General features: G+C 44.1%; 1 protein-coding gene across 13 annotated transcripts in view; it reads left to right on the plus strand.

Moving 5' to 3' along the window:
* PCDH17 (protocadherin 17) overlaps positions 1-12,369 on the plus strand; it is a 135,060-nt gene that overhangs the window by 46,815 nt on the left and 75,876 nt on the right. For 10 of the 13 annotated variants that reach the window (XR_014563918.1, XM_083737792.1, XM_083737787.1 and 7 more), the window contains exons 2-3: positions 6,459-6,517; positions 6,684-6,856. Coding sequence is in view for 12 of the 13 variants with exons in the window: in XM_083737792.1 (XP_083593918.1) it covers positions 6,459-6,517; positions 6,684-6,856 (232 nt within the window). In the remaining variant the exon portion in view is untranslated. The remainder of the gene's footprint in view (positions 1-6,458; positions 6,518-6,683; positions 6,857-12,369) is intronic. The other 3 variants (XM_083737786.1, XM_083737790.1, XM_083737793.1) reach the window with 1 other exon arrangement.

Raw genomic sequence — 12,369 nt, forward strand, 5'->3', positions numbered from 1 at the left:
ATATTCAGAAAGGCGACTTTCAGTAAAGTACATTATTCAAACCTCCAGTTCACATGGGAAACTGACCAGATACTAAGTGTAAGACTCAGAAATGAGAGCTTGAAGTAGAGGTTTCCAAAAGAGACCAGCACCCCACAGATCCCTTTTGATAGGTGGGTGGGTTCAGCAGTCTCATTCACCTGACATCATATGTTGTCATGCGGACTCATGCCTACTATCAGCAGGGGATCTCTCGGGAGCATCTGATCTGATCATGTCAGGTGAGTTACAGGTGGGCATGGCCAACAGAAAATGGCTACACAAGCCAGATTTGTGGGCCTAATTTGGCCTGTTGTAAACCATGCTTTGTTTCACAAACTACAAAGCAGCCACAAGCTGCCATGCAAATGATCCAGTGAACTATGGTTTGTTTCTTGAATGGTCTTTGTGTAGGAGGTGCTAACTACACTGTAGCTGTCAGTTGCAAATTGCAGACTCTTTTCTTATGGGCAGTACTGAGTGAAAGCTCACTAGGTCCCCCACCCTTTCTTCCAAGGACTGTATTTCTGTATTGCAAGGGGTTTGAAGTTCTTAAATTTTTGCCAGTTTGACCTATGTGAATGATTGTTTTTATTCTCTTCAGCAATTGCAGTGTAACTATATCTATATGTACATATTAAAATCACAGAAATTGCTACAATTTAATAAGGGAAATTGGAGTATCACTATATACAGTTTGCTTTTGACTGGACTTAACCATCCAGGGATCCTTTACATTTACCTTTTACAAATTGTTTAACTCTTTGCTTTCATTTTCCACTAATTTTAGATGTTAGTAAGGAATACAGTGGTACCTCGGGTTACATACGCTTCAGGTTACAGAAATACAGCTAACCCAGAAATAGTACCTCGGGTTAAGAACTTTGTTTCAAGATGAAAAGAGAAATCGTGCTCCAGCAGCGCGGCAGCAGCAAGAGGCCCCATTAGCTAAAGTGGTGCTTCAGGTTAAGAACAGACCTCCGGAACGAATTAAGTACTTAACCTGAGGTACCACTGTACTTGGTTGCAGTTGCTTTAAAATTTCATTTTCTCAGCAGCAGCTGCAAAGTGCAGTTGTCTGTCTTGTGAGTTAGACATGAATTCTTCTTAGGCAAAGGGCGAGCAAGAGCCACTTAGGCATGGGGTGGTTTTGTTTTCACACTGCTCTTCCGCTTGGCAGAGGTCTGTGATGAAGCAGGGTAAACCATGGTTAGCAAACCGTGTTGGGTTCATGTGTAATAAAAAAAGCATTTGCCAGAACAAGCCAAGACTTGCAAGCCATTCACAAATCATGACTTATGATCATAGTTTGTTGGCAACAAATCAATCATGGTTAATCTACTGGGATGTGTTCATATAATGAAACAAACCATGGTGAGATGCTTTGTTCACACAAAAAGTAGTAAAAATAAAATAAAACTGTTCCTGGAATTTAACACTTCTGTTTTTGACTTCAGATGGGGAATCACATGGTTTATTGTTTTTCTATTAGGAGAAAACAAAGCTACACCTACAAAATTAGCATACCAGAATGAAGCCTTCATTAGAGCACTTTCCCCCATAAGGTTTATTTTCTATTAGCACGTTAGAAAATTAAAATATGTATTCACTGGATCTCCCACCTTCAGTCTGTAGTGATATTATCCATGAAAACTCTTACAGTCCTCATCTGTTAGAGGCTTACCTTGCCAGGTGACATTGCCACATTTCCAGATGCAGCTTCCATGAAAGCAATGAGAAATCCACTATTCCCTCATAAGCAGTATATCACTCCTTCTAAGTGAACTCAGATGCTGAGTGCAGAGGGGACTGTAGCTACCACAAGGTCACAGAGAAACAAGTAGTAAATATTTGCATGCACAGGGATATTCCATGGTTCATAGAAGTACACGATAGTTACTGGAAAATCTCTAAAGTTGGCATTCCCCAAAGACCAGCTCAGCGAGGACTGTGAATGCTTAGTGGACACAGAATTAGGATGTACCATCAAAATAGAGGAAATGCATCACCAAAAAAGATGAGACATATTTGCATAATATTTACACGTGACTCTTTCTATGTAAAAATGCAACTTTAGAAAACTCCTATGGTTTAAATAAAAATACAAAATGTCTCACCGTAGTGAGGAGAATTGTGACCTGAGGATCTGTGTGTCTGTGGAGTTGGCAGCCCCGGGGCAGTGGATGATCTCTCCCAGCAGCTTCATATAGATATTTAAAAGCATGGGGGGGGAGGACGGAACCCTTAGGCACCCCACAAGTGAGAGCCCAGGGGTCTGAACACTCATCCCCCACCACCACTTTCTGGACACGGCCCAGGAGAAAGGAGCAGAACCACTGTATAGCAGTGCCCCCAGCTCCCAGCCCCTCTAGACGGTCCAGAAGGATGTTATGGTCGATGGTGTCAAAGGCCGCTGAGAGATCCAGCAGAACTAGGAAACAGCTCTCACCTTTGTCCCTAGCCTGCCAGAGACCATCGATTAGCATGACCAAGGCAGTTTCAATCCCATGGTGAGGCCTGAATCCCTATTGGAAGGGATCCAAATGGTCCGCATCCTACAGGCGTGCTTGGAGTTGTTCAGCAACCTCCCACTCAATCACCTTGCCCAAGAATGGTAGATTTGAGATTGGGCAACAGTTGGCAATATTGGCCGGGTCTAAAGATGTTTTTTTTAAGAAGCGGTTTAATGACCACCTCTTTCAGTGGGGGCTGCGAAGGCTCCCTCACAGAGGGAAGCATTCACCACCCCGCAGAGCCCATCACCCAGCCCTTCCCGGCTTGCTTTTATCAGCCAGGATGGGCAAGGATCAAGGAGACAGGTGGTTGGTTTCACTTGTCCAAGCAGCCTGTCCACATCCTCAGAGGTAACAGATTGGAATTGATCCCATGTAACAAGACTAGACAGAACTCTAGCACTCTCCCGCCCCGGCCTTGCTTCCACTGTGGAGTCTGCCTCCTTCCAAATCTGAGCAACTTTATCTGCAAAAAACTTTGCAAAAGCATTGCAGGAGATCTTGGGGTCCCTACCTGGCCCCGGTGATGAAGGTGGTTCTGATAGACTGTGAACCACCTGAAAGAGTTCCCTCCTGCTGTTTTCTGCAGATGCAATAGAGGCGGTGAAGAAGGTCCTCTTCGCCGTCGCCATTGCTGCTTGGTAGGCTCGACGTTGAGCTCTAGCCCATGTCTGGTCTGATTCAGAGTGAGTTTTCTGCTACCAGCGCTCTAGCCGTCTCAACAATTGTTTCATCTTCCAGGGAAAACCACAGGGCTGTCCAGGCTCCATGCAATTGGAGAGGGTGCTTTGGAGCTAGACAGTCAATAGCCCTGGTTAACTCTGCATTCTAGCGTGCCACCAGGGAATCAGCTGAAAGGCCATCAACATGTGATAAAACATCCCCTACCACTCTCTGGATGCCAATTGGATCCATTAAGTGGCGTGGGTGGACGATCCAAATCGGTCCCACCTCCCTGCAGAGGGGAAGGGTTGCGGAGAAGTCCAGTTGCACCAGGAAGTGATCTGACCATGGCACTTCTTTAGTTTCACTTTTACTTAGTGTCAGATCACCAACATCCATAGAGGTAAACACCAAGTCTAAGCCATGTCCGTGGCTATGAGTTGGGCCAAACTTATTCAGGGACAGCCCCATGGAGGACATGCTTTCCATGAAGTCCTGAGCGGCCCCTTATAAGTTCGTGTCAGCATGGATGTTAAAACCCCCAGGACAACCAAGCTAGGTGTCTCCAGAGGCACATCCACCATGACCTGAAGCAGCTCAGGCAGGGAATCCTTGGTGCGGCGGGGAGGTCAGTACACCAAAAGGAATCCTGTACTGCCTCTATTGCCCAACTTCCAGAACATGCACTCGGAAAACTGGGTCTTCCCCATAGGACACCTGGTGCAAACTAATGACTTCCTAAAAATCACTGCAACCCCCCCTCCCCACCCACATGACCTGGATTGCTGTGCGTAAGTGAAACCTGGTGGACAAGCAGCAACAAGGACAGGCCCATCTGCTTCATCCAACCAAGTCTCTGTCACACATGCCAGATCAAATCCTCCATCCACAGTGGTTTTATTCATAATTGACCTGGCATTGCACAGCAACACTTTCAGGTCATGTGGGTTTCCCTTGCTGATTCCAGTATCCTTCCGGTCAGGACCAGCTGCCCAATACATCCGCCCCGTGGAACCTGCCCCACCCATTCTGTTGGCTGAGGCCCATGCCCAGGTAGCCCTGACCCTTTCCCCTTAAAAAACAAAATACAAACTATACAATAATGTAACAAAATACTGAAAGTAAAAACAAAGCAAGAAACAATTATGCTAAAATTAAACTACTCCCCGCCCCGACTAAACATTTGTCCCACCCCAAACAGAAAGAAAATAATAAAATAATATTACATTATAAAAAACCACCATTCGAGGTGCAGCAGATTAAGAACTTAAAACCATTTTTGCCACATGCTGCAGAGAGCTGCTCAGAGTATGTGTAAGTGTAGGTCCCACCCCTTGGGCCTGGTGGAATTGACTTGCAGGGGGGAGTGGTCTTGCCAAACACTCACAGGAGCAGCAACAGCTTTAAGTAGACATGCTTGGGATGGGACTGGGCGGCGGGGGGGGGGGGGGGAGAAAAATCCCTAGCTAACTTTGCAAAGCCATGCAGGTGCAGTTGCTTGCCCATTGGCTCTGAGGCACTTGTTTCGCTCCAATGCTCCTCTGCCGAGCTGCAAAGATCCCACCAGTGTGGATTAAGGATCTCTCCTAGCCTTCTGGCCATGGAATCGGGCAGAGGGTGGAGGCAGGCAGAGCCTGGGGGAAAAGCATTGGTGAGCAGGAGACTGGCTGGGCAGGCAACTGTGGAAAGCAAACTGGACAGGGAGGAGCATTTCATATTTGTAGAGGAGAGCAAGGCGGGGAATTGGGAAGCCAAGATACTCTTAAAAGGGCTGCAAACTAGTGGCAGTCTTGCCTATGTCCCCAGCTTAAACCAAGATTTCCTTTGGCACAGGAACAAAGCAGGATAGCTTATTAATTTCCATGGCTGAATAGTGGCACTTGGAGGCTATGCTTGTGGTTTGAATACACATGCACTGCCCTGGAAACAAAACTGGAGTTCCAATCAGTTCCTCTATTTGGTGACCTCTGTCTCCACCCTTATTTATTCCAGCCCAGACCTTTGATCTCCCTTCATAGGGGGCACAATAGCATCTTTTGGGTCAACCGCATCAAATATCCAAAGTCCTTGTGCTTGTGGGATTCATATGCAGATTGTCCTTCTCCCTGCTTTCATCTAATATTCTATCCGTTACCACTGATAAGTTTGTTTTGTTTTAGTGGGGGGATTCCTGTATTCAGGAGCAGATGGGCAACTTGCTGCTGCATCTGTTGACTGAAGCCTTTGTGTGAGCTTACTAACATGGACTGGAGAAGAGCCTTTCTAAGCGTGTGGTACAATTGTTGCTCGGCTGTGCTGCTTCATTCAGACTGCAGTCAATCAAGTAAGGTTGTGGGGCTACATGGCTGAATAGTTCTGCAGTGGACAGGGCAGGGGGCTGAAATCTATCATATCAGGGGGCTTAAAACTAGCTAGCTTGGAACCTTCTCCAACATCTGTTTATAAATCAAAATGAATATTCCAGCTGGGGTTGTTGTTGTTTTTTTTTTTGCTGTTTGTCAAGAGAGCTTCTACTGCATCTGCAAAAGGTGATAAGGTAAAGGTAAAGGTACCCCTGCCCGTACGGGCCAGTCTTGACAGACTCTGGGGTTGTGCGCCCATCTCACTCAAGAGGCCAGGGGCCAGCGCTGTCCGGAGACACTTCCGGGTCACGTGGCCAGCGTGACATCGCTGCTCTGGCGAGCCAGAGCCGCACACGGAAACGCCGTTTACCTTCCCGCTGGTAAGCGGTCCCTATTTATCTACTTGCACCTAGAGGGTGCTTTCGAACTGCTAGGTTGGCAGGCGCTGGGACCGAGCAGCGGGAGCGCACCCTGCCGCAGGGATTCGAACCGCCGACCTTTCGATCGGCAAGTCCTAGGCGCTGAGGCTTTAACCCACAGCGCCACCTGCGTCCCTGCAAAAGGTGATACATAACAGTAAATACTTGTGAACAAAATGTGGTGATCTGAACTTGCCTTAATACAAAGCTTAAGATGAGCTTAGTATTTGGTTAATTACAAGCCATATTTCAATGTCACTTATGTAAATCTTCCTTGTTTGTTTTAGCAGGTAATTTGTGGGCCAGTATCACTTAATTGTTCTGAGTGCATAATGATATACCAGCATTTTGCAATTTAATTAAAATGTACAAATCTGAACATTAAGGGGTGGGGAAAATTATTTTTGAATTATTAATCATTCCTCCTCTAGGAAATCTTGTTGCTCTGCAGGAGATTTGTCCAGTGTACAACTAGATATGTTTTTTTTCCTTCTCTTTCACAGACAGACAATTTTCCCGCAGAGCCCAATTACATGGGCAGCAGGCAGCAGTTTGTTCAAAGGTAAGGCCTATTAAATAACTTTCTCGGCTTCCCCATTTGCATCCTATTCAGAAATTCCTTTGCCAGAAAGAACAATTCAAATGGGGTGGGGGAAAATAAATACAAGTTTAACACATTCTCTCCCCTTTCTCTCTTGTTCTCTTTCCTTCCATACATGAAATATCAGTAGCTCCACATTCAAGGACCCTGAGAGAGCCAGCTTGAGAGACAGTGGCCATGGGGACAGTGACCAAGCAGACAGTGACCAGGATACCAACAAAGGCTCCTGTTGTGACATGTCGGTTAGAGAGGCCCTCAAGATGAAAGCGACTTCGACTAAAAGCCAGCCGCTCGAACCAGGTGAGTGAAGCAGCCACCGCTTGCTACATCTGCAGCTTAAGCAATGATTAGAAACCTATTACTTCTGTTCTGGCAGTAGATAGGCAAGCCCAATGCTATCAGATGCAGCACTAAATCTTCCAGCCAACTTGCCACACAAACATGTTCTCTCTCTGTTTGTATGCATATACCACACACATATAAATATACTGGTGTATATACACATACGTATGTAATAATTAGAAACTGGAACAGACAGTTATCATGCCTGTTCAGCCCCAACAAGCCATGTATTAACGAGTAATAGTGGTGTTTCCCCCCGGGGATCCAGAGAGGCATCTGCAAAGAGCCCTTGGGACTTTTCGGGAGTATCTTGTGATATGGCATATGGGCCTGATATTTAAAGACAGAAAAAGCAAAAATCTCACCGGGTGTATACAAAGCAGCTCTTTGGATCCTGACTTTATGTTCTTAAGGACTTCTAGAAATGGATAGCCTGCTGCCTTTTTTCCTTAGTGTTGTCCCGAAGAGTGAAGTTGGATTTACACAGTTAGAGCAATGGTTTGATCATCACATCTGCCCTTCTCCACCACATCGGTGGAATATTCCTTGCCTAAATGCTTAATTGTGACAACAGACTCATGGTTAGAAAGCTCATGGGACCCAAGATATTATGTGATAGCTGCATTTATTGTGTGGAAAAATATGGCCACAGTATGGTTATACTTTTCCTTTTTCACTTGCTATGATAATTTGGCAGGATAAACATTTGAAATCAGAACCAACTCCAACTAATGGTGGCTTCATGTTTTTTTGTTTCCAAGATTGATTTCATTATCAGATATAAAACATTGTTGGCAACCTCAAGAGTCGGGGGTTGTGTTCCGAACCCCCATGTGCAAAGTCTCATAAAATGGGGAGTTGCCTGGGTCAGCTCAGCTGCTGGGCAGGGAAGAACCTTCGAGGAGACTGAAGAGGATGTCCTTTTCGGGCCCTGGGAAGGGTCTCCTCAGGAGCCAGGACTCCTCTCCAGGGTGTTCCCCATTTCCGGGTTCAACTTCCCGGATCCTGGCAACATCTGTGTGCACAGTTGTGCACAAATAGAGAATGTGTAATGAGGAGTTGCCTGTGCTACTAAATGATCAAATCACGACACAGGGCTCACTCCACCAAGTGCTAGTGCGATGCAGGTTCTAATTTTTTCAGTGGATTCTAACTCGAGCCCTCAATCTGTTCCTTTGCCGTGTTTGTTGGTTTTTAATTGCAACCTCTTGCAACACACTCGTTAATTTGCCTGCTTGAGAACCCGGAGCACCTGCCAGATATTCATGCATGTTGCAGAGGGCAACATGGTGTTCTCCAGATGTCGCTGGACTGCAGTTCCATCAGCCCCAGTCAGCATGATAGAAATTGTAGTCCTGCAAAATCTGGAGGGCACTGCATTGGCTTCTCCTGTTATGGAGGATTCTGTATCCTGTTCTGAGATACACAGCTCCTGCCAGGCACCATTCCAGGCCCTTTAGAACTCACTTTAGAACATGGCAGAGGAAGGTTAGTCTCCGGGGGCAAGTTGTCTTTCAGAGAAATTTGTCCACCATGGTTAATCTCATGAGAAAGCCCCTGACAAGTTTCCAAACAATCCCAGGAGTTCCCTGAAACGCAGTTTGAAAACCCCTGTCTCATTGAAATAAGTGGAAGCTGTGCAGATCCTTGGTACACCCACGATCTGGCCCCTAGTTAGTAAATCATTTCATTTACAAGCTACAAAGAAGTTACTGACAGGTGCCTGTGACACTGCTAGAGTGATGTACAGCAGAGCAGTGACTGTTCTCAACTGGGTTATATTTACAGAGACAAAAGCATCTCTGTTTCGCCAAAGTCTGTGTATGATTTGGTTTATGCTCCCTTTTGCTAAGAGTAAGTTTATTTCAAAAGAAACCCATTATTTCCTATCAGTGCCAGTTAAACTGAGTATATCAGCTGTGTGTCCGTGTGTGTGTGTGTGTGTGTGTGTGTGTGTGTGTGTGTGTTGTACATTTCGCTTCCAAGCAGTGAGGAGGAACACAGCTGAAATATTTTGAATTTGGTTTCTCATCTCCATTAGTCATTTCAGCATGTTGTGTGGAAAATGATTCACAGCACTGAGAATGTTTTAAAAATTGATTAATTAAGTCTTTCTTAATGAGAAGCTATATTTATAATTAAGCAGAAACACATTCTAAGCTTTCTATTAATTGGTGATTAATTAGAACTAGATTTTTGCCTCCAGCACAGCCAGAGTTGTACCACATTCATCAGCAAATGCACGCTTGGCTTCATTTTCTTGATCATGTCAAGAATGCAGTAAGATTTTGTTTCCATGTAGAATATTTAGAATGCTGCATTGTAATTTATTCCTCATTCATTCAAGGGAGGACCTCATGACCTTGTTTTCCAAATGATAGATGCCAAATTCCCCCCTTTGCATAGCATCTCTTGGTTTATAATTGAACCACTATTCTGTGTAAATATTTCTCTCTAAAAAAATCTCTTCTAACATATATACCTGCTAATTTATTTTAATATGAAAAATACAGAATAAGACTTCCAAACTGTTCTATAGCTTGGGTTGTACAGCTGTTGAAGAATTGTGCCAGATAGAATATATTTTGGCATTATGAGGGACATTTTTAAAAGCTTCACTACGTTTGCTGGGGAAAGAGTGTGGAAGGGTTTTTTCATTTCCTAGCTGCCATCAAATTTTATCTACACTGAAATTCATAGTAGCTTTTAAAAGCCTTGCTTCAACAAGAAATCTGCTGGATTTTGTAGGAAAATTAAAGAGATTTCTGTAAATTTTTTCTTACATTTTTATGCCAGCCTTCCTTGAAGAAGATTTAGAATTTAACCTCACAACAACCTTGTGAAGTAGGATAAATGAATAAATACTGAAACTCGTCCAAGGGCCACAAAACAGCTTCAAAGCTGAATGGGGAGTTGAATCTGGGATTCTCATCTCCCTGTCCACAACCTTGTACATGCTGTCTATATATTTGCTGTCTGCAGAATACATGAGCTTGTATCTCCCAAGTACTTTTCTTTTCTTTTCTCAAGTTCCATTTAAATGAATAGGAGAACCCACAACTGTGCTTTTCTGCAAGTGCTGTTTATTGCAGTGGCTGAAGAAACCTACAGTGGACAATGCCTATAGATGCAAAAAAGCAGAGTGAAAGTCAAAATACTGGTGAACAGGATATGCCCACCATATGTTGCTTTCCCTAAATATCATGGAAAGTGTTGCCCTCTTTAATTCTGTATGTAATCAACAGGAAAGTCAGAAATGTTCAGAGTTGCAGATAGATTCTTCTGGTCTAATTGCATCCATTTTGGAGACCCTGAGGGATGTGATCAGCCTTTCTCACTCTCATGTTCTCCAGTGCTAGCTGGGGCTATTGAGAGTTAGTCTGAAACATCTGGAAGGTACCAGGTGAGGGAATGCCCAACATGTGTTCCATTAGGCCCAGAAACAGAATCCTGGCACTCACCAGTGGCACCTGTGAGGCAGCTGACTTCTATTCCTACTGAGGAATACTAGTTCATGTATCCAGATAAATAATATGGTCTGTCCAAACTATATCCCAAATCAGGCTGGGCAGGCAAGAGGTGGGTTTTTCTTACTTCTTCCTATTGATCAGAGTTGCTTGCCAAAATTTGGGCAAAAGTTATGAGTTATGGTTGGGATGCTGCAGGCTGTGAGCTGAGGAAGGTGGAGGCTGCATGCAGTACAATTTCAAGGTTTCTGCAGGGCTTAGAAGAAAGTGGTCCATAGGTCACACCAATATAATATATAAAAAAATAGGCTCACGCTGTTAGAAGAAACAACACTTAGAACCCTGCAAGTTGTCCTACGAAGCAAAATATTTAAAAAATAAAAATAAACCAGGTTTAGTCAACCATTACTCTTGCTTATATGAGTGATAATGCAAAGTGTTCAGGCAAAGTGTTTCACCATATTCTGGAAGCAGCTCGTGCAAACAGCTGGTATTAACTCTTTCATCCTTGGTGTGTAGATTGGGCTGGTCTACTCTTCTAAATACCTAAGAGATGGAAAGATTAATCTTTGTGTGTTTTATGTGTTTGGATGGATACCCAGGAAGAATGTATGCCTGAGGGTGCCTGCAGTAGGAGAAGGTATTTTACAGATGTACTTCAAGGAGTAACAGTAACCCTTACAGTACATCTTCAAAAACAGGAAATGAGAAAGAATATATTTTAAAAGGTTAAAGAAAAGAGGCACCAAGGGTTTAATAATGCTGAACTCATTGTGTGGCTGTGCATCATTAATGATTTCCGATACCATTTTGAGAACAGATTGTCCCTGAATTTTCTTTAATTATTCTCCCTTCCCAGGCTACATAACTAAAGAATTGTGGAGGTTGCTGCATCTTAGTTTTGGAGAAAAGTACACACATTTATAAATATAAGGACTAATAGTTATTTCCTTAGCATATGTGAAAGTAAATAAAACGCTAAAGAGAATTTTTTGTAATTCTAAGTCTGTTGGTGTGTTTGTGTATGGAGGCATTATTCAAGCCAGCAGAATGGTAACAGCCAAACCAGAAGAAGTGACCTGAATGGCTCCTCTCATTCTAGTATAGTCTTGCCCTGCATTCCTTACCTTTGGCCATCGTTGCTGGATTTGATGGGAGCTGTAGTCCAGCGGCATCTGGTTCCTCATCCCTGTCCTGGAGTAACAGGGTCCCAGTATCCCCAACCACCAACTGCCATATTCTGCAGCATTCTTTGAAAAGGGAAGCCGCCTCTTTTGAGCTCAGATAAGGATCATTTCACAGTTTTCTGGGGATGTATCAGCTCCTGCCCTGTGGCTATGTATCTTTTTATACATTGCAGTCAGCTGTTGTTGGCTGCACATGGTGGGGTGTGTGACTTGCTCAGTGGAGCTCAGCTGCGGCCCCTCTCAGGTGGGGGCCATTGCCATTCTAAGAGAATGAGGGAGAAGTTCATGGTGAGCTCTGGCATCTATTTTTCTAGAAAAACAGCACTGGTTATATATACACACTTTCATTCTACATTGCCACATGTAAAGTGACCCTGAACTTTAGGATCACAAAGTCTATGACCTCCCTTAGCAAATGACTGGTCACACCACATACTTCAAGAGTCATTCTTTCAAACTGTGGAGACACATCACATGCAAAGTTGCTTTGATCAGAACAGAAGATGCCTCAGGCATCTCACTGCTCCCCTGAGCTCTCAGGTTGTATTGGTCCAGCACGGTGCTTTTTCTGATCAGTGGGTCAGAAGAGAAGCCATATTATTATCATTTGCCTGTGATGTTCAAACTTTGTAGAAGAGAAATAAAATAAAAGACACATCTCTTAACTTGGCTTGAAATCCTTGGGAATGCCAGTGTGTGTCTGCTTTAATCTTCCAGTTGCTCAGCTAAACAAACACAGTCCCTATTCTCATCTCACTTGACAAGGCTTGGTTGAAAACGAAGGAATAATGAAGAAGAAAACCCAAGAATATCTGCT

This window comes from Podarcis gaigeae (genome assembly GCF_964106915.1).
Source record: "Podarcis gaigeae genome assembly, chromosome: 4".
NCBI classification, from domain to species: domain Eukaryota; kingdom Metazoa; phylum Chordata; class Lepidosauria; order Squamata; family Lacertidae; genus Podarcis; species Podarcis gaigeae.